This window comes from Centrocercus urophasianus, unplaced genomic scaffold (genome assembly GCF_019232065.1).
Source record: "Centrocercus urophasianus isolate 14NV4802_14NV808 unplaced genomic scaffold, USGS_Curo_1.0 seq_63, whole genome shotgun sequence".
Taxonomy (NCBI): Eukaryota; Metazoa; Chordata; class Aves; order Galliformes; family Phasianidae; genus Centrocercus; species Centrocercus urophasianus.
Genome location: NW_024885233.1, coordinates 66,030 through 85,230, shown reverse-complemented (window position 1 = coordinate 85,230; position 19,201 = coordinate 66,030). Strand labels below are relative to the sequence as shown.

Genomic DNA, 19,201 nt, shown 5'->3' with positions numbered 1-19,201 from the left:
ATATATATATACACGTGCGCACTTGCGTACGTGCTGGGCTGCCCCATCCCCCCCCCCCCCTTGTTATTTCTTCTTGGGGAAGAAGCTGAAGCGCTTCTCCTTGTCCCGTCGGGGCTCAGGGGGGGCGTGGGGTGGGGGCAGGCTGCGCGCCTTGGCCGGCAGGTTCTGACAGGAGGTGATGGCCATGTGCAGCCCCTGCAGCCACGTCTGCATCTCCTCCTGGAGGGGCATGGGGCTGTTGGCACCCCATGGCCCTGGGGGTCGCCCCACGGCTTGACCCGGGAGCGCCAAGACACCCAGTGTCCCCGCTGGGCACCTCTGCTCACCCCAGTGTCCCGTTGCCATGCTATGTCCCCCCGGGTACCACCGTGTCCCTCTTGGGTATTTCTAATCAATGTCCCATGGTCACTTTATGTCCCACTAGGCATCAGTGAACACCACCAAGTCCCACTCGGGCACCTCTGGTTACCCCAGCATCCCCTAGGCACCACTGGCCAGCCCTTATCGATTTGGGCCCCTCCAGCCACCCTCGTGTCCCATGGCCTACCTGTGTCACCCATCGCCCCAGCATATTCCTCTGCACACCTCTCACCATGCTCACATCCCACAGCTGCCCTATGTCTCTCTGAGCAGCACTATGTACCTCTATACACCTCTGATCACCCCAATGCCCTCTGGCTACCACTAGCCAACACAATATTCCCCTGGATGTTACTAACCATCTTTTGTCCCCTTGAGTACCGTTGGCTACACCAATGTCCCATGGCTTACGTCCCCTTGGGTATCACAGGTCACCTCCGCATACCCCTTTGGCCACCCTAATGTCCCCTTAGGTGCTGCTGGTCATGCCAAGATCCCTCTGGCCACCCTCCAGCACCCCCATGCACCACTGTGGAGAACCTTTACTTGCTTGGGCACCTCTGGCCACCTCAATGTCCCCTGGCCACCCCATTCTTTGTCCCCTTGGCCACCCCAACATCCTGTTGGCCACCCAATGCCCCCAGGACACCCCTCACCTCATCCTTGCCATGGAAGAGCCACTCGCTGCCATTGCTGAGCCTGGGGGCAGAGCACAGCTGGTGGTGAGACATCTGCCACCCTGTGGCTCACCGCGCCAATGCCATGCCATGACACAACCATGCCGTACAGTGCCACAATCGTGCTGTATATTGCCATAACCATGCAGCTCCATGCCATAACCATGCAGCTCCATGCCATAACCACATCGGACCATACCTGAGCGCAAAGACGTGCTTCTTCTTCTTGTAGCCAGCAGCCACCTGGCAGCGTGCGTTGCGCAGCCCCAGGGGCTCCTCACCCTGGCAGGGCACCCCCAGTGCCCGGCTTTTGGCATCCTTGAAGAAGGCAAGCTCCTCACCCCGCAGCACGCAGTACCGCGTGCTCCACGACCTGTGGGCAGCTCCGTCACAACTGGGCCACCTCCGCAGCCATGGGTGGCCACTGTGCTGTGCCTACCTGTTGGATGCACGCTTGGTGGCCGCCTCCAGGTCGTGCTTGCGGCCCAGGTAGCCCTCCAGCTGAACGTGGGCAGGCTGGGCAGGCAATGTGGCTACCTCTTCCCGTGGCGCTATGGGCTCCTCCTCGGGCACTATCAGCTGTTGCAAAGCAACAGCCACGTCACTGCCCATCCCCACTGCTGTCACCTCCCAGAAAGCCACCTCCCATGGGACCTCCCCATTGTGCCATCCCCAGTGGGGACACGTGAAACACAGGTACCAATGTTGGGGATGGCCATTCCACGCTTGGTGACGCATGGGAGCTGGCAGCCATTTTGGAGCCACCACGGCATGGGACCTCTGAATATGGTGCCAGTGCTTGGGGACAGTGGCACGCGGTGGATGAAATGCTCAGGGTGAGGCTTTGGGAAGAAGCATGGTTGGATCCGGAGCATGGCAATCGTATCCTTCACATGGTGGTGGTTTCAGGCCTTTGCTGGAGATGGCAGCAGTGAGCCACGGGGAGTGCCTGTGGCGTGTCCCACCAAAGGGGAACAGGATACAGGAGGCTGTCCCCATGTGACTGTCCCCAGGAAGGACAAGCTTAGTGTCCCCAAGCTTGCAGGAAGCAGTCTTGTCCCAAATCAGGCAGACCCTGTTCCCAAGGAGATAGAAGTTCTTCCCAAGCAGCAGAAGTAATCTTGTCCCCCAATAGAAACTTGGGGATCCCTGTCCCCAGAAGTGATCTTGTCCCCAAGGAGCCAGAAGATGTCCCCAGAGAGCCAGATGTTCCCAAGCGGGCAGGAGAGGCAGTAGGGTTTGTTGTCCCCAAGCAGGCAGAACAATCAGAAAGCAACTCCTGTCCCCAAGCAGGCAGCAAGGAGCAGAGAGAGTGGCAGCAAGCATGAAGTGGCAGCACAGAGGGTGACAATGCCAGAGGGTGGCAGTGCCTTGTGGGGTGACAATGACTTTTGGGGTGACGATGTCCAATAGGGTGATGTCCCCATGGGGTTATGATGCCCCTTGGGGTGATGATGCTCCATAGGGTGATGTCTTCCAGGGTGACACCCCCATGGGGTTACAATGTCCCATAGGGTGACATGGAGTGACGATGCAGCACAGGGCGATGACATCTTGCAGGGTAATCCCCAGAGGTTGGTGATACCTCCAGGCATTGATGATGCCTCATAGGGTGACATCCTTATGGGGTGACGATGCCTTGCAGGGTAGTCAATGCCTTGCAGATCAGTGATGTCCCTTGAGGTGATGATGCCCATAGGGCGATATCCCCTTGGGGTGACCATGCTCCAAGGACACAAAGGAGGGAACCAACACAGGCACATCCAACCAGAAGCACCATCACCACGTGCCCTTGTCCCCAAGAAGCCAGTTGTCCCTTCCAAGCCAGGACAGAGCCAGCTTGAACAGCTAGGTGCCATGTGGTGGTGGCCATGCGGTGTCTCTGTGACTTGGGTTTACTCCTGGGACAAATGCCAGTAGGGATCTGTCTGCTCCAGAGTGTTTGGCTCTGTCTCTGCCCTGTGCACCCATGGGTGCCAGCCTCTGCCAACCACCCTGAGCCCCCGCTGGGCTCCCATCCATGGGACGCACTCTGGCAAAGGTACTGCCCTTGTGCCTGCCTGATGATTTGGGGTCATTCAAAATTTATTCAATTCAATGCAAGCAACAGCCAAAGGGCTGGAGGTACGGGTTGTGTCTGTTCCTGCTGCAGGATGGGAGGGAGAGCGTAAAGGGACAGGGACCAAGGGATATCTGCAGGGACATGTCCAGGGGCAGCAGTTGGCATGGTGGGGCCATGGGGTCCCTGGTTCTGGGGAAGGAGAAAGCTAAAAGGCAGAACTGACCGGCTGGGGTCCATCGACAGCAGGTGGAGAGATTTCCTGAGGGATCACTCCCTTCCTCTTCTCCTCCTCCTCCTCAGACCTGCAGATGGAGATGGTGCTCAGCATCCCAAAGGATGGAGGTGGGAATAGAGGGAACCCCCAAAATCAGTATAGCAGTGGATTTGGGAGTCAGGGGCATGAACCTGGGGCTTTTGTGCTTTCTTCCGAGAATTAAAAGCTCCAGAAAGGAGCAGTGCTGTGGGTCAGCTGCTTTGCTTGCATGGCTTTTGCTCAGAAAAGGTGTATTGCTAAAAATTCCCTGCTTCAAGGGAAGGTGCTGTCATTTAGAGACATGGGAACTACACCCCTTACCCTGCCTTTAGCTCCGCATCCAGATCCAGATGACGTTCAGGAGCAGTGTCGTGCACCACATCCTTCTCCTGCAGTGTCCGCCCACCCATGAGCTCCAGCTGCCAGGGAAGAGGATATGGAAATCAGTGGGAATCCAGCCATGTCCTCTTGCCACCCAAAGGGCCACCAGCTCACCGTCGTCAGCTTCCTCAGGGCAGCGATGCGCTCCTCCCACGTGGCTGTGGACTTCTCAAAGGCTTCGTGTCGTTTCAGCAACTTCTCCACCGCATCCACCGTCTGCCCATAGTCGCTGCTGGCCAGGTATGGCTCCTGTGCCATCAGCCACGACTCAGCCACTGAGGCATCCCGGGAGAACTGGCACACCTCCAGCACTGCGGGAAAGGGACAGCATTCAGCCCCCCAGCATGGGAACCCCAAAAAAAGCACAGCCGACCCAAACCCCATCACCGCACTCACACAGCTGCAGCCGGTCCCACCGCTGCTGCCACATCTCCATCATGGCCTTCCTCCTGTCCAGCAGCTCCATCAGCTTTGCTTTGATCTGCAAGAGGTGGCTGTCATGAGGAGGGCCTTTCCTACTGTCTCCCCACCCCGAGGGGCTGTTACCCACCTCAGGTGACTCCCGGTGTTTGCGCTGCAGCAGCTTCTTGCCTAGTTCAATGCAGGCAGCAAAGCTCTTGTCACGGGCATCTATCTCAGCGCGGATGCCTTGGTGGTACTTCATGAGCAGCTCCACCGAGGAAACGTCCCTGGCGGGAGAGGTTGGGAATGGAGTTGTTGAGGATATGGAATTGTCAGGGATATGGAGATGTCAGGGGGGCGGAAACATGAGGCATGGAGATGATGGGGATACAGAACGTCAAGGGGATGGAAGTGTTGAGGATGGAGCTGTTGGGAGTGACAGTGTTGGGAAACATAGATTTTGTGGGTCAAAGATTTGAGGGGATGGAGAAGAGGAGCAGAGATGTTGGGGATGGAGGTATAGGAGGTTGGAGTTGGTTGGATGGAGACAGCGGGGAATGAAGATGTTGTGGGATGGAGATAGACACGTCAAGGGATGGAGGTGAGGGCTAGAGATGTTGCGCATGGAGACATCAGAGGACAGATACGTAGGGGGAAGAGATTTGGGAGAAGAGATGGAGATGGAGGACGGAGATGTTGGAAATGGTGGTGCTGAGAGTTGATGGAGATGTTGAGGTTGTGCCCTACTGGTGAGCAGGGAAGTGGGACCCCCACCCATCTGCACCTACCTGGGTTTCTCCTGCGTCTGGATCTGCCGCACAGTGCTCTCCATCCAGGAGAGCAGGTCACGCGCCATGCTGAAGAAGCGGAACTTGTCGGCTGTGTCCACCAGCTGCGCCCGGCGTCCGCTGCATGCTTCCAGCAGTGCCTGCAGCGCCCGTGCCACCTCCTGCTCCTGCTGCTGGATGCTGACTGCCTTCTCCCCAGCATAGGCAGTCTGCAGGCGAGCTGCCACCTCTCGAAACTGCTGCACCTGCCCCTCCAGCAGCTGGAGGTCACGCTCAAAGGCGCTGTGCATGCGATGGAAAGCCTCCACTGAACCTGAGTCATCACCCAGGTCCTGGGGCAGCTCCTGGTGGCGGGCAGCAATGAGGGCCAGCAGCTCAGAGCCATCATAGAAGTACTTGTGCAGATCATAGGAGGTGGCCAGCAATTGCATGCGTGTGTCAATCAGCTCCAGGAGGTCAGCCCAGCTCTCATTCAGACCGTCTTTCCACTCAGCTATGGTGGCAGCCTCGGCGTGCCCCGCATCGATGAGGTCCTCGATGGCCAGGTTGACCTGGTCCACACGTTCCTGTCCTATGCTGCCTGTTTCCCGTGCAAACTCCCGAAACTTATCCCTCAGCATCTGAGGTGGGAAAGAAAAGATGGGTTCACCACCCAAAAATGACCCACTGTCATCATCTCCATCATCACCATCACTACCCTCTCCGATGCAATCATCACCATCATCTCCATCACCACTAACATCTCCATCATCATCTCCATCTCCACCACCATCTCACCACCATCACCATCTCACCATCTCAGCATCTCACCACCATCACCATCTCCAATTCCAACTCCATGTTCAGCTCCATCTCCACTGCTGTCTCCATCTTCCCTGTCACCATCACTTTCATCACCATCTCCTCTACCATCTCCATCACCACCACCACCATCACTGACTCTACCTCCATCACCACCATCACCATTTTCATCTTCATCACCACCTCCACCACCATGCACATGCCAGTGGGCTCACCGTGACATGGTCCAGGTCCTGCCCCAGCTCCTGGGAGGAGGCTGCCACATCACGCTCTGCAATCCACTGCTCCAGGTCCTCCACCTCACGCTTCAGCTGGAAGAGGTGGCACATGTTCTCCAAGCGCCGCCGGCGCTCCTCGGCCGCCTCCTTCAGCCCCGCGTAATACTTGTCCACCTGGCCCTGCAGCCGGATGATCTGCTCCCTGCGTGGCCCCAGGCACACAGACATCTCAGTTTGCACCCAAACCTGCTGGTCTTGCCATGTCTCAGGGCTTTTTTTCAGAAGGACCCCCCACGGATGGGCTCCCCACATCCCTCCACTGCTACCACTCAGGTCAGTGAGTGTCACTGAAGTGCCATCTCATCCAGGCACTGCAGCCATGGGGCTGTCCCCAGGATGGGGACATGGATGGTTACACTTACCCCTCAGGGTGGCCAGCAGAGAGCAGCTGCTGAGCCCTCCCTGCCAGCTCCTTGATGGTCTGCCCATAGTCCTCAATGGAGCGTTGCTGCCTCACGTGTCTCTTCAGCATCACCAAACCACTTTCCTCGTCCTGCAGCAGGAAGGGCACCAACGAAAAGTCAATATATGGCATGGCCAAGAGATGGTGGCCAGGGTTCAACCCTAGTGCCCACCCTGCGGAATTGTCCCACCTCCCTCCAGTGCAGAAGGAAGTAATGGTGGGCTCATCATGGCACGGTGTGGTATGCAATGGATGGCACGGAATGCAATGTAACGGCACATGATGGCATGTGATAGGATACTGCGTGTTGGGATGGGATGGCATATCATGGCATGTGTTAGTGTGTAAAGGCACACACAGCATGGGGTTGGATAGTGTAATTGCATGGTATAGGATGCCATGGCATGGCATGAAAAGGCATATAATGGCATTGGATGCTATGACATGGCAAGGCATAGCGTGGCATGGGATGACTTCTGATGGCACAAGATGACCTGTAACAACATGGTGATGGTGTGGCATGGGATGATGTGTGATGGCATGGCATAGTGTGCCAATCATGGCAGTACATGGGACAGCACGCAGTAGCAGAGCATGATATTCCAAAGACTGCAAATGATGGCACAGCATGGCATGACATGACTCTAGAGTCATCTCACGGTACAGGATATTGTGTAACGGCATAGCATGGTGTGGGATGGCATGGCAAGGTGTGGACGGTATAGCATGGCATGGGATGGCATGTATTGACAGGGGATGGATAGATGGCACACAATGACACACGCCACGAGATGGCATGTCCTGGCACAGCATGGGACGATATGGCATGGGATGGGGCATAACAACACAGGATGGCATGTAGGACACTGCATGGCACGGAGTCCCCAGAAGACACTGGCAAACAATGCAGAGCCACCCTCACCTTCGGCTTCTCCTCATCTCCCATGAAAAGCTCCTGCTCGCTGACCCACATCTCAGCCTCGCCAGCATCCAGGTAGTACTGTTGGGCCTCGCTGGCCTCCCGCAGCCTCTGCTGTCGAGCAGCCACTTCTTCCCTCAGCGCCTCCCACTGTGCCCGCAACTCCCGTGCCCTCTCCGCCAGCTCCGGGCAGGATCCTTCAGCAGCCGCCTCACCACGTTCCAGCACCTCGGCCAGGCGGGGGGCATGGCCTTGCAGCTCCTTCTGAAGAGTCTGCAGTGGGGTCAGGGTCTTAGGGGCTGTGTGTGGTACCGCACCTCCCTGGGTAGGTCAGTGGGTGCCATGGCGGCATACTCACCTCATTCCTCTTGGCCAAACGCTGCACGCTCTGGAGGTTGGTGCCGTGCTCGGTTGACCTGGCCCATAGCATCCTCTCCTGCACCCATAACTGAGGACAAGAGCATCTGCTCAGCAATGTATGCCCCTAGTCCTGCAGCCCAGCCCTGCAGCCCCCGCTGCCACCATGGTGCTCACCATCTCGTCCTCCAGGTCCCTCCCCAGCTGGTACATCGCCTTGGAAGTTTCCAGCTCCTTCCTCTTCTTCTCCAGAGGCTTCAGCAGGTCAAGGAATCGCTGCTGGAGCTTCTCCTCCTGCCCATCAGGCTCTGGTGTGACCCCAGCAAGTGGTGCTTTCAGCTCCACCAGCTCCTCCTGTCGTGCCGCCACCTGCTCCTCCAGCCGCTGGGAGGGGAACGCCATCAGGTCCCATGCCTGAGGTCATTCCTCATGCCAGAACACCCCATCCCCATGCCACGCACCGTCAGCTTCTTGAGCAGTAAGTTGGCCCCAGTGAGGTCCTTCGCACGCTCCGTGCTGTGCAGCTCGCCTTCTACCTGCCCCAGCCAGCGCTCCAGATCACTGTAGCTCTGGGCATACAGCTCAGTGCGGTTGGCCTCAAAGAGCTGCTGGCCCTTCTCCGTGGCAGCGCCGTGTAGCTCATTCCACAGCGCCTGCAGCTCGTCCAGCCGCCGGCCCACCACTGCACCGTACTGTGGTTTGCAGCTTGCCAGCTCCATGCCCTCCTATTGGCACAGTGATGAGCTCAGTGAGCACCACATCCCCAGGCCATGGCACATAGCCATCTCGCCTCACCGGGACTCACCACTTTGATCTTCTCCAGCCATGCCTCATTGGCTGCCAGCTCTGCCATAAAGGCTTGGTGCTTCTGCCACTTGCCATGCAGACCACGTGCATCTCCATAGGATGCATCCTGCACTGTTAGCATCTTCTCATCCACCCAAGCAGTGAGCTGCAGGCAGGGTGAGTGTGTCATGGCTCGGCCATGGGCACCCCACTGTGCCACCAACCGTGCTGCTCACCCACCTCTCGGCAGCTCTGCAGGAAGCTCTGCAGCTTGTGGTTGTCCTGCAGCAAGCCCGCTGCTTCCTCTGCCTTGGCCACATTCGCCTTGTGCCTGGCATGGGGACACAAGCACAGACATCACCCCACTGCCACACCACAGTGCTGCCCATCGGCCCCTCGCCGACTCACCGCTCCTGCAGGGCCTGGTTCTTCTCACTAATCTTCTCAGAGAAGATATTTCCCTCTGCCACGAGCTTGGAGCCACTGGTCACCACACTAGGGACTTTTTCAGCGCTGCTCTCCATGGAGGCACGGAAATCCTCAAAACGGCGTAGGGCAGCTGTGGAACCCTCCAGTGTGGGGGGTAACTCCAGGTGGGCCAGTGTGTACTCCTAGAGGGCACAGGGGGCTCAGCATCTTAATCAGGGCTCCATCAGTCCTCCCCTGTGATGGGGAGGGACACCGTGCCCATTGGGGCTCTCCATTGCAAGGACCCAACCCCAAGAGCATGAACCCAATCTCAAGAGCATGGCACAATCGCACCCTGGATGCTTTCCACTGCTTGAACCCAACCCCAAATGCATGGCACAACCATGCTGTGGGTGCTCTCTGCTGCATGGATCCAAGCCCAAGAGCATGGCACAGTCTGAGCGCTCTCCATCACATGGACCCCACCTTACGTGCACAGCACAACCATGCCTTGAGTGTGGATCCAATCTCAAGCACACAAACCTAACTGCAAGAGTATGGCACAGCTGTGCCCTGGGTGCTCTCTACCACACATCCCCACGTCCCTCACCCACCTGGTTGGTGAGGAGAATCTCAGCCTGTTTGGCATCGCGCAGGAACTCCTGGAAGCCCAAGCACTGGGCAAGGAAGCGCTGCCGGGCATCCCACATCTTGTGCAGGGCTCCCCAGCCTGCCTCCACACCCCGCAGCCGCTCCCGCAGCTGCTCATACTCAGGGTCCTCCTGATTGCTTGTCACCCGCTTGCCTGCCTCCAGCAGCGCCGTGAAGGCAGCTGCGTGCCCCTCGGCATCCTCACGGGCAGCCGCATGCTTCCGCAGCAGCTCTTCTGCCTCACCCACTGAAGTCGGCACCTCTTCAGTGGCTGCCACGGCTTTCTGTGCCCTGAAGAGCCACGCTTGGAAGTCATCCAGGTCCTGCAGGAAACTCTGCAGCTGCCCCACTTCTCCCAGCGCAGCCGCTCGGTCCCGCAGGGCACCCTGCAGCCCGTCCATGGCATCCTGCGCCCCTGCTAGCCGCCTTGCCGTGTCCTCGGCCAACTCAGGGCGCTCCTGGGCCAGGAGGGTGGCTTGCGGACGCAGGGCATCCAGGCGGCTCTCGGCCGCTGTCAGCTCACGTTCGATGCCGTACAGCTTGCGCTGGGTGGCCAGGACGCCAGCCAGGTCATGGCCAAGCTCCCTCGTGGACTCCACCACCCGCGTCTTGCTCAGCAGCCAGGCGCGCGTCTCCTCGCACTCCAGTTGGAAGCTGAGCAGGTTGAGCGCCGAGCCCACTGCTGCACGCCGCTGGGACACCAACTCCCGAAAATGGTCCCACCTGCATGGCCAAGAGGGTCAAGGTGCGGAGCACGGTGGGGTGAGGAGCCCTCGCTGCTCCGGGACCTACCTCTCATTGAGCTGCTGCTGGCACTGCCGGACCTGTGGGCTGTGTGGGTGGCCGCTCTCCAGCAGACCGTCAGCTGAGCGGTTGACAGCATCAATTTGAGAAGCCACGCCAGCCATTTTCTGCTCCAGCCCATCCAGCCTGTGGGAAGTCAGGCTGAGAACGGGCTGCATCTCGTGACACTGCACCAAGAACTAGCCAGAGCTCATTGCGTGGGGCTGAGAACTGGCTGCAGACTGTGACACTGTGCTGCGGACTGCTCAGAGCTTGTGACATCGGGCTATGAATTGACCAAATCTCATGGCACTAGGCTGAGAACTTGCCAGAGCTCATGGCACTGGGATGAGAATTGGTCAGATCTCGTGACATCAAGCTGAGAACTGGCTAGCACTCATGACACCAGGCTGAGAACTGGCCACATCTCTTAACACTGGGCTGAATACCAGAGAGAACTCACAGCACCAGGCTGAGAACTGGCCAGAGCTCATGATAGCAAGTGGCAGCTCATCCATACCCTACCTGTGCTTCACCACATCCAGCTCCTCCAGTGTGTTGGGCACCTCCAGCTTCTCCAGCCACCGCTCCTTGGCGCCCATCCAGAGCTGGCAGGCTTCACTCTCTCCAAAAACAGTGTAGAGGTTGAGGGCATCCTGCAGCCTTCGGCCACGCGTCTTGGCCAGCGTGCTCACCTCGTGGTGCAGCTCCTGCAATGCTGCCAGGCGGTTGTGCGCCTCGGGGCCAGCCCGCAGCTCTGGTGGGAAGCCCTCTGCTTGCTGACCCAAGCGCTCCAGGAGATGCTGGGCAGCCGCCAGCTCCTCCAGCAGCTCCTGGTGCTCCCGCAGCAGTGCCTGCGTGTGGACTTCATCGTGACCCAGCTCCTCGCTGGCCGCTCGCTGCCGAGCCTCCGCCAGAACCTCTGCCAGTTCTTCAGCCTCTGCCTGGAACTGGAAGAAGCCCTCGGCCTCCCGCAGCCCACGGCGGCGGAAGGTCACCAGCTCCTGCAGCTGGTCCCATAGTACCCGCACGGCAGCTGCCCGGTCCCGCAGCCGCCCAGCATCACGCCCTGCTGCTGCCAGCTGCTCAGCCATCACCAGTGCCTTCTCCAGTCGGGCTCCCTGTGCCTCCAGCTCAGCCTCCAGTGCAGTGTGACGACGTCGCAGCAGCAGCACACCTGCCAGGTCTTTGCCGTAGTCCAGCGCTGAGTAGATCTGCTCCTGTTCCTTGATCCAGCTCTCTGCCTCGTCCAGCTCCTGCAGACACTGCCAGACAGCCCGGGACTGCTCCAGCAGGGCTTTACGCCTTGCCGCCAGTGCCTGCAGCTCCTGCCGGCACATCTCCAGGTGGTTCACACGGTCTCGGATCACTCTGGGGTCACAGGGACGGTAGCCTGGCCAGGGAGCAGCAGGGGCATGCATTAGTGGGGCTCCTAAGGTGTGCTGCAGGAAGCATCCTGGTTCACTCAACCCCGAAGACACTTGTGCATGCACCTCTGGAGCAACTCCACCTTTAGAGGACTCAACTATTGGTACACTCAAAAACTGAAGAACCTTGGAACACCCAAAAACTGGAGTACCCACCCTTGGAGAACTCAACCCTTTGACTGCCCATCCCTTGGAGTGCCCAATCAGTAGACACACTTGGAGCATCCACCTCTGGAGCAACCCGACCTCTGGGGGACCCAAACCCTTGAGCACCCTCCCTTTGAATGCCAAACCATTGGAGCATCCAACCATTAGAGATCCTTGGAGTGCCCAATCATTGGAGCACCCAACCTTAGAAAATCCAACACTTAGAGTACCCAACCACTGGAGATCCTTGGAGCACCCAACCTTTGGAGAACCCAACCCTTAGAAACTCTCAGGAAACCCAACCCTGATGCACCCAACCCACAGAATGCCCAACCCTTGGAACCCCCAAAACTTTGGAGCATCCAACCCCTGGAGCACTCCCAACCCCTTGGAGCACACCTACCCTCAGCATCAGCAAATCGGAGGGCAGCAGCACTGATAGCCCGCACCTTCTCTGCCTGCAGTGCCATGTCACCTTCCAGCAGCCGGTGGGTCTCCAGAAGCTCCTCCACCTCAAGGAGGTGCTTCCCACATTCGGACGAGGCCAGCTGCACCTGTGATATACCTGGAGGTCAATTGCAGGCTACGAGCAGGTGGTGAGCACTCCAGCACCAACATTATCTCTGTGATGCATTCACCCAACCATGGATGCATCTCCTGCATCCATCACTTCCTGGCATAATGTGGGGCTGGTAGCTGCACGCTCCAAGCACCACATCTTTCTCCAGAACCCAAACACCCCATAACCACCTCTGACTCCCCAAGAAGCCCCACTGATCCCCTGTGTGGTGGGACCAAGGCACCATACTCATGCTGACTCCGAATCTCTTGCATCCACCTGCAGCTCACCTTGACCTCATCCATCCAGTTGATGCTGTGCAGCATCTCCTGAAAGAGGTGCTGAAGGGTGAGGTTCATCTCGAGGCGCTGGCGCCGGTTGCGCAGCAGCTCCTGGAGCTGCTCCCAGAGCCTCAGGATGTTGTCCTTGCGCCCCCTGATGCGTTTGATGTCGTGGTAGCCCTCCCTCTCCAGCTCTTTCGCCACTGCATCGATGGCCTGCACCCGTTCCTTGTAGGCAGCTGTGTCTGTCTCAATGGCCTCGTGTTTCTTCTTGGCTGCCTCCACTGCTGTCAGGTCTTGGCCAAAGTTATCCTGCTGGGAGCAAAGCCAGCAGTGAGGCAATGTCGGGGTGCCCCAATCCCCACAGTGGTGCTTGCTGGCCCCACCTGTGCCACCAGGCGTTGGTTCTCACTCAGCCAGGCCTCCCGCATGGCTGCTTTGCGGTCAAAGCGCCGCGCCAGCTGCTCCAGCTTCTCCTGCCGGATGAGCTCATTGCGCAGCGCCAACTCCCGCTCGTGCTCCGCTTTCTCCAGCTTCTCCCATGCCTGGGAAAAGGCAGAGTTGGGTGGTGGGACACATGTTCCGCATCCCACTGGCCATGCCTTGCTCTGCTGGTGAGTCCCAGTGTGCCACAAGGGTGGGGGAATATCGATGCGGAAACACAATCTGCTCCTAGATGGATCCACACTGCACTGCACTGATGGACTTAATCCAACACAAGATGGACCCAATCCACCTTAAGATGAAGCCCAAGTGCCCCAAGACCTTAACTGCCTCAAAGGTAGACCCAACTTCAACTCCACCTGCTCCAGGAGGAAATTCAAATGACCCAAGTTCTTAATTAAGAATTGGCTCCAAGATGAACCTAACCTGCCCCAAGATGGGCCCACACTGTTTCAAGATGAAGCCCAAATTCCCCAGGACCTGGACAACTCCAATATGGATCCAACCTGCCCCAACATGGACCCAAAATGCCCCAGGACTTAACTGCTCCAAGGTGGACCCAACTTGACCCAGGTGCACAAACACCCAGGATGGACACAACCTGCAACAAGGTGGACCTCACCTGGCCCAAGAGCTTAAATGCTATAGGATGGACTGAAAATGCTCCAGAATGGACACAATATGCCCCAAGACCAAGCCCAAATGCCACAAGACCTGAACTGCTCCAACACAGACCCTGTCTACCCCAAGATCTGAAATGCCCTCAGACAGACCCAAACTACCTGAAGTTCACACATGCCGAGAGGAACCCAACCTACCCCAAGGTGGACACAATCAGACTCAAGGGCCTAAATTACCCCGCAGTGGACCCAATACACCATGTGCCTCCATACCCGGTTGATGTCACAGACCAGACGCCCCTCTTGTGGTGTGTAGACACGCTGGTTGTTGGCTCGCATCCGAGACTGGATGGTGAAGAGCAGCACCTCCAGGTTGCCCTTCTCCTGAAACCTGAGCCAGCGAGAGCTCAGCCTGTGGCATCCACAGGTGCTCAACAAGGGCAGGAGGTGTGGGAGAAATGCTTACTTGGGTGGCTTCTCCACTGTGCGGTAGGTGCTGAAGGCCTGCAGCTGGTGCTGCACACCAGCCAGTGAGTTAGCGAAGCTGCGGCTGTTGAGGGAGACGATGGTCTGCTCGATCCAGGTTAGCAGGTTGGAGGCCAAGCCCCCATAGCCCTCGATCATCCGCTTGGTCTCCTTGGCATGCTCAATGACCTATGGCACAGCCAGAAGTGAGCACGGGGCATCCCGGCACTCTCCAGTGCCATGCCATGCCATGCCATCCCAACTCATCACCATTCTGACCTTGCCCAGCCTCCTGCCCTTCACCTCCAGTTTCTTCATCTCAGAGAAGTAATGGTAGAAGGCCACCACATAGGTGATGATGGACTTCTCATCGGGGTTCTCCGTGAACACATCTGTGCAGTGGCAGAGAGGTGTCAGCCCCAACCAGCACAATGGGGTGCCACCATCCCACGGTGTTGATGGGTCCCCACATTCACATCCCACGCAGAGCCACCTCTGGGGTTGTTCCACTTCTATCCCTCCATGGGTATGTCCCAAGGGGGGGGAAAATGAGGCAGGGGGACTCACCTTCAGGGTCAAGGAGCGGGGTGATGCCCAGGTGCCGCTCGGCCACGCTGAAGGCATGCTCCAGATTGTGCCGGGCGTTGGACTTGGTCAGAGTTTTGAAGTCAAACAGCTCAGGCCTGGGGACAGAGAGCACAGAGACATGTTGACACAGCTGGTACCGCTGACACTGTACCTATGCCAGCGGCTGTGCCATGAACCTGTGCTTGTGGATGAGGGCGTTGAAGGCCAGTCCGTCCTTCCAGCTGGAGGTGAAGTTGGTGACATTCACGTGAGGGTAGCTACGGCGAAGACAACAAAGGGGTCACCATCACCCTCTGTGCACCCCTGGGCCCCAAGGCCACTGACTCCACCTCCACCTACCCTGCTGTCTTCATTTGGCACCAGAGCAGCAGTGCGTCCCTGGGCGAGCGTGTCTCTGGACCCTCCTTCATCTCCTTGATGACATCTTGCACCTGTGGGACAGATTGACAACCCAAGATGGTGGAATATGGCTCCTGCTGGGGCACTGAGTCTGTGGGTGCCACCTGCCCACGGTACCTGGAAGCGGAGGATGATGGTCCAGATGAGGCCAAGGATGAGGCGGTGGTTGCCGTCCACAATGTCATGGGAGCCCATGTTCTCCAGGTGCACCTGCTTCTCCTTCAGGAACTGCAGCGCCTTATCCACGTTCTCCAGGCAGTGGATGCGCATCCGGCCCTTGGTGGGCTTGGGCTGGGGCACAAAAGCACTCAGTGTCCTGCCCTCACTGCCTGGCATGCCCTGCCCTGCCCAGGGACCCCCACTGCCATGCCCAGCAGTCAGGGCGCAGTACAAGGGGTGGCTTGGCATGGCATGCTATGGCTCAAGATGGCACGGGGTGATAGTATAGCAGGGAATGTAACACTGTGGTATGGAATGATGAGGCATGAGATGGCATGGCATGGGTTGGCATGGCATAGGATGGCATGGTACAGCATAAGATGGGATAGCAAAGGATGGCATGGCATGGGATTATACAGCGTGGAACAACACAGGATAGTATGGAAGAACATGGTATGGCATAGGATGGCATGGCATAGGATGAGATGGCATGGAAGGGCATGGAATGGCACAAGGTATGGGATGGCAGGGAAAGGTATAGCATAGCACAGCATGGCATGGCATGGCATAGCATGGTATATCATAGAGTGAGATGGCACCAGATGACACAGGATGGGATGGCATGGGATGTGATAGAGTGGAATGGCGTGAGATAGCACAGGAGGAAACAGATCACTGTGGTATGGAACAGCATGGGATGGGATGGCATGGCACAGCATAACATGGAATGAGACTGCACACACAGCATGGGATGTCATGGCACGTGATGGTATGGGATGGAACAGCATAGGTTGAGAAGGCATGGCGCAGCTATGCAACAGCACAGCATGGCACAGCACAGCAGGGCATGAGATGGCACAGGATGGACCCCAGGGTTTCTATCAGGAGGACACTCATACCAGCATCTCTTTGGATAGCACCTCCAGCAGTTTGATGAGCATCCGCCCGTCCCGGAGGTCCAAGTAGAGGTCGGAGATGCGGCAGGTGACGCAAGCCAAGTGCAGGTTCACCCACTTGGTGAAAGTCTTCTTCTGCACTGCCTCCCGCTCATCTGCAACAGGGGAGCAACCACAGTGACACCATCTCCAACTCATAGTGCCAGGGACTCCAGCGATCCAAACCCAGCCCCATACCTGCCAGCGCTTTGATGCGGGAGCGCTCAAAGAGTCGCGCTGAACTGTTGTCGTTGTCCAACTCATCGTCGGAGGCATCCCAGTGGCTGTAGGACTGCTGCAGCTCCAGATGGTCATAGTCATTCTCGGAGGTCATGGTCCCGGTGTCCCGCGGCTGTGTGGCCGGCGGCTATGGGGAAAGGACCCTCGTTGGGTGATGCGGGCACAGGCATGACCGCCCCGCTGTGCTGTAGGATTTGCAGCTAAGACCTGCCGCTTAATCAGCTCAGTGGGATTTAGCGTTGCTCCCAGGTGTTTGGGTGCTCCCCACGGCTGTCACCCCATATGGGTCCCACAGCATCCATGGGTGGCACCCAAAGGGACTGGCACTGACCCACGCCTGCGCCGGAGGGGCTTTAGGCAGACAGCAGGCAACAGCTGCTGGTTCAGGGGGGACGGGGAGGGGACGACCGCCCTCAGGGACATTTGAGCCACAGATAGGACCAGCCGGTATCTAAAAATGCTGCCAGCAGCTGCCGGCCGCCCTGGGGCCCCTGAAGGGTGTGAGGAGCCAGGCTGGGGGCTGTCACCTCCAGCACCCAAAATCCTCACACCTTCTTTGTGCTGTGGGGTTTGCCCAGTTGGGACTCAGCACCTGTGGATGTATGGCACACTGAGGTGTCCCCCATGGGGCGACCCCAAGGGCTGTGAGGGTTTCGGGGGGAAAAAACCTGCGCGCAGGGGGGGTTATCGGGGCCAGCCAGGCTGGGCTGGGTGCTGTGCTGTGCCCTAATCTTAGTGGTGCATGTGTGAGTGAGGCTAGGGAGGGGTGTACATGCAGAGCATGCAGGAGCAGAGCACACAGCATCCTAGCACCGTGCCAGACAGTACCTCAAAAACACTCCAACCGTGGGGAATCCCATATGTGGGAACCCTCCCACACGTGCTGCTGAGCAGTGCCATGCCTCTGCGCCTGCCATGCCAGCGGGCAGCCAGCATCCTCCTGCTCCTCCCCAATGCTGGCAAGGCCCCCAACGTGCCGCCAGTGCACACTGACAGCGTAGGGAGCGCTGACCCTTCAAATCTGCCTCTGCCACCACCAGGAAAACACAGAGCCCAGTGGGGTCACAGTGTAGGGCATCCCACTTGCCCCCTGCTGCCTTCCCAGTCTGCTGCTCAGTGCCGTGAATCAGCACTTCCCTGGGCTGGCATTGAGCTGCCACCACAGTGCCCACACTGTGCCCGGTGATCCCGCTGCTTGGTGCCCTGAGCCCCTGCCACCCTCTGTGGGTATCCCGGACAGGGGTACAGGAGAACAGCAGCGTATGGGATCCCCATTCACCCCAAAAGAGTGAGTCTATGGGGTGCCAACACTCAGCATCACCCCAAATCTCCATGACCAAAGTGGGTTCAGAGCACTGCTGTGGGAGGAGGGTTGGCACTGTGTCCATCAGTGGCACAGCATGGCACGGCACAGAATGGCATGGCATGGCACAGAATGGCATGGCACGGCACGGTATGGCACGGCACGGCACAGCTCCCTGGGGCCCCACAATGCCTGTCCCTGTCCCGCTGTCCCTGCAGTCGCCCGCCGGTGGCACACACACGTGCTGCCACGCTGCGTGCATTGCCAGCTATAAATAGGCCTGGGCTCAGCCCCGCTCTCTCTCTAGAGCAGGGGGCACCCACAACCCAGTAGACCCATATGAGACCCCAAAACTCCGCGGCAACATCCCACAGTGGGGCTGTTCACTGTGGCACCGAACCCAGCACAGCAGCGGCGAGCATAGAGAAAAACACCCCACTCTGAGCGAAACCGAACCCAAAGGATTGGGACACCCCGATTGGGGCACCTCAAATGGCAGCACCCCACGCTGGAACACCCTACACTGGGGCACCCCGCATCGGGACGCCCCACATCGGGGCACCCCATGGCTGCATCCTCCCCCAAGGACACCGAGCGGAACCCCACCCCCCGTTGGGTGTCCCCAGGGCGCTCGGGGACGTCCATCCCCACCGCCCCCTCGGTCGTCCCCCCGCCCCCCGGTGCCGCACTCACCTGCGCGCGGGGCGGCGGCGGTTGCGGGAGGGCGAAGGGCGGCGAGTGCGGGCGCGGAGCGGGGCGGGGGGAGCGGAGCCGCCGGGCGCCGCGCTATAAATACCATTATCGGAGCGCGCAGGGACATTCCTGCCCGGGGCCCGGCGCTGCCCGCCCCGATAGCCCCGCTCCCCCCAGGGCCGGGCTGAGGCGGGCGGGGACGCGGTGCCGCCCCGCAATGCAGCACAGCGGCCCCCCCCCGGCCAGCGCCGCCGGTACCGGGAGCGCCGGCAGGGTGGAGCGGGGCGGGGGGAGAGGGGAGGAAGCGGGGTGAGGAGCATTCCCAGTTAGTGATGGGTGACCCCAGCCGGTCCTAGGGGTCCCCCAGTTAGGACGAAGTGAGCCCCCAGTAGCTTTGTGTGTCTCCCAGTTAGTGCTGGCTGCCCCCAGTTGGCCCTACTTACCCATACGGCTGGGGAGTCCCAGTTAATCCTATGATTCCCCCCAGTTAGCGCTGGGTGTCCCCCCCTATAGCATCGGTTACCCCCTCATTTAGCACTGGGTGCTCCTAAGTACTGCTGGGTGCCCCTAATTAGTCTTAGGTGAACCCCTCAGTTAGTGTTGCCCCCCAATAGCCTTGGGAGTGCTAAGTG

At 58.8% G+C, this 19,201-nt stretch overlaps 1 protein-coding gene across 3 annotated transcripts; it reads right to left on the bottom strand.

Moving 5' to 3' along the window:
- Positions 1-63: 63 nt before the first annotated feature.
- On the bottom strand, positions 64-18,441 carry SPTB (spectrin beta, erythrocytic). Of its 3 annotated transcripts, none has more exons than XM_042836786.1 (34): positions 16,532-18,441; positions 16,298-16,449; positions 15,357-15,530; positions 15,180-15,271; positions 15,017-15,097; positions 14,820-14,935; positions 14,532-14,644; positions 14,254-14,441; positions 14,061-14,178; positions 13,110-13,268; positions 12,733-13,038; positions 12,287-12,437; positions 10,835-11,702; positions 10,319-10,456; positions 9,490-10,249; positions 8,876-9,078; positions 8,708-8,798; positions 8,487-8,633; positions 8,143-8,406; positions 7,859-8,065; positions 7,683-7,772; positions 7,328-7,597; positions 6,365-6,495; positions 5,940-6,144; positions 4,924-5,543; positions 4,284-4,422; positions 4,130-4,214; positions 3,848-4,044; positions 3,674-3,771; positions 3,323-3,401; positions 1,477-1,616; positions 1,237-1,410; positions 1,017-1,059; positions 64-219 (listed from the first exon to the last, which is right to left on the bottom strand). In XM_042836786.1, exons 1-34 carry the CDS (start codon positions 16,665-16,667, stop codon positions 64-66), a joined length of 6,891 nt encoding a protein of 2,296 aa, XP_042692720.1. In that variant the 5' UTR covers positions 16,668-18,441. The 3 variants fall into 3 exon arrangements, with proteins under 3 accessions (XP_042692720.1, XP_042692721.1, XP_042692722.1); XM_042836787.1 differs by having other exon boundaries at positions 12,733-13,035; XM_042836788.1 differs by lacking the exons at positions 64-219; positions 1,017-1,059; positions 1,237-1,410; positions 1,477-1,616 and adding an exon at positions 3,102-3,230 and having other exon boundaries at positions 16,532-18,440.
- Positions 18,442-19,201: the final 760 nt, after the last annotated feature.

Excerpts from the sequence above, each read along its gene's own strand:
- SPTB (XM_042836786.1), bottom strand. The coding sequence starts at position 16,667 with ATGACCTCCGAGAATGACTATGACCATCTGGAGCTGCAGCAGTCCTAC. Across the intron at positions 12,438-12,732 it reads ACTGGATGGATGAGGTCAAG|GTGCAGCTGGCCTCGTCCGA; the intron begins GTGAGCTGCAGG and ends GGTATATCACAG. Across the intron at positions 8,634-8,707 it reads TCCTGCAGAGCTGCCGAGAG|CTCACTGCTTGGGTGGATGA; the intron begins GTGGGTGAGCAG and ends CCCTGCCTGCAG.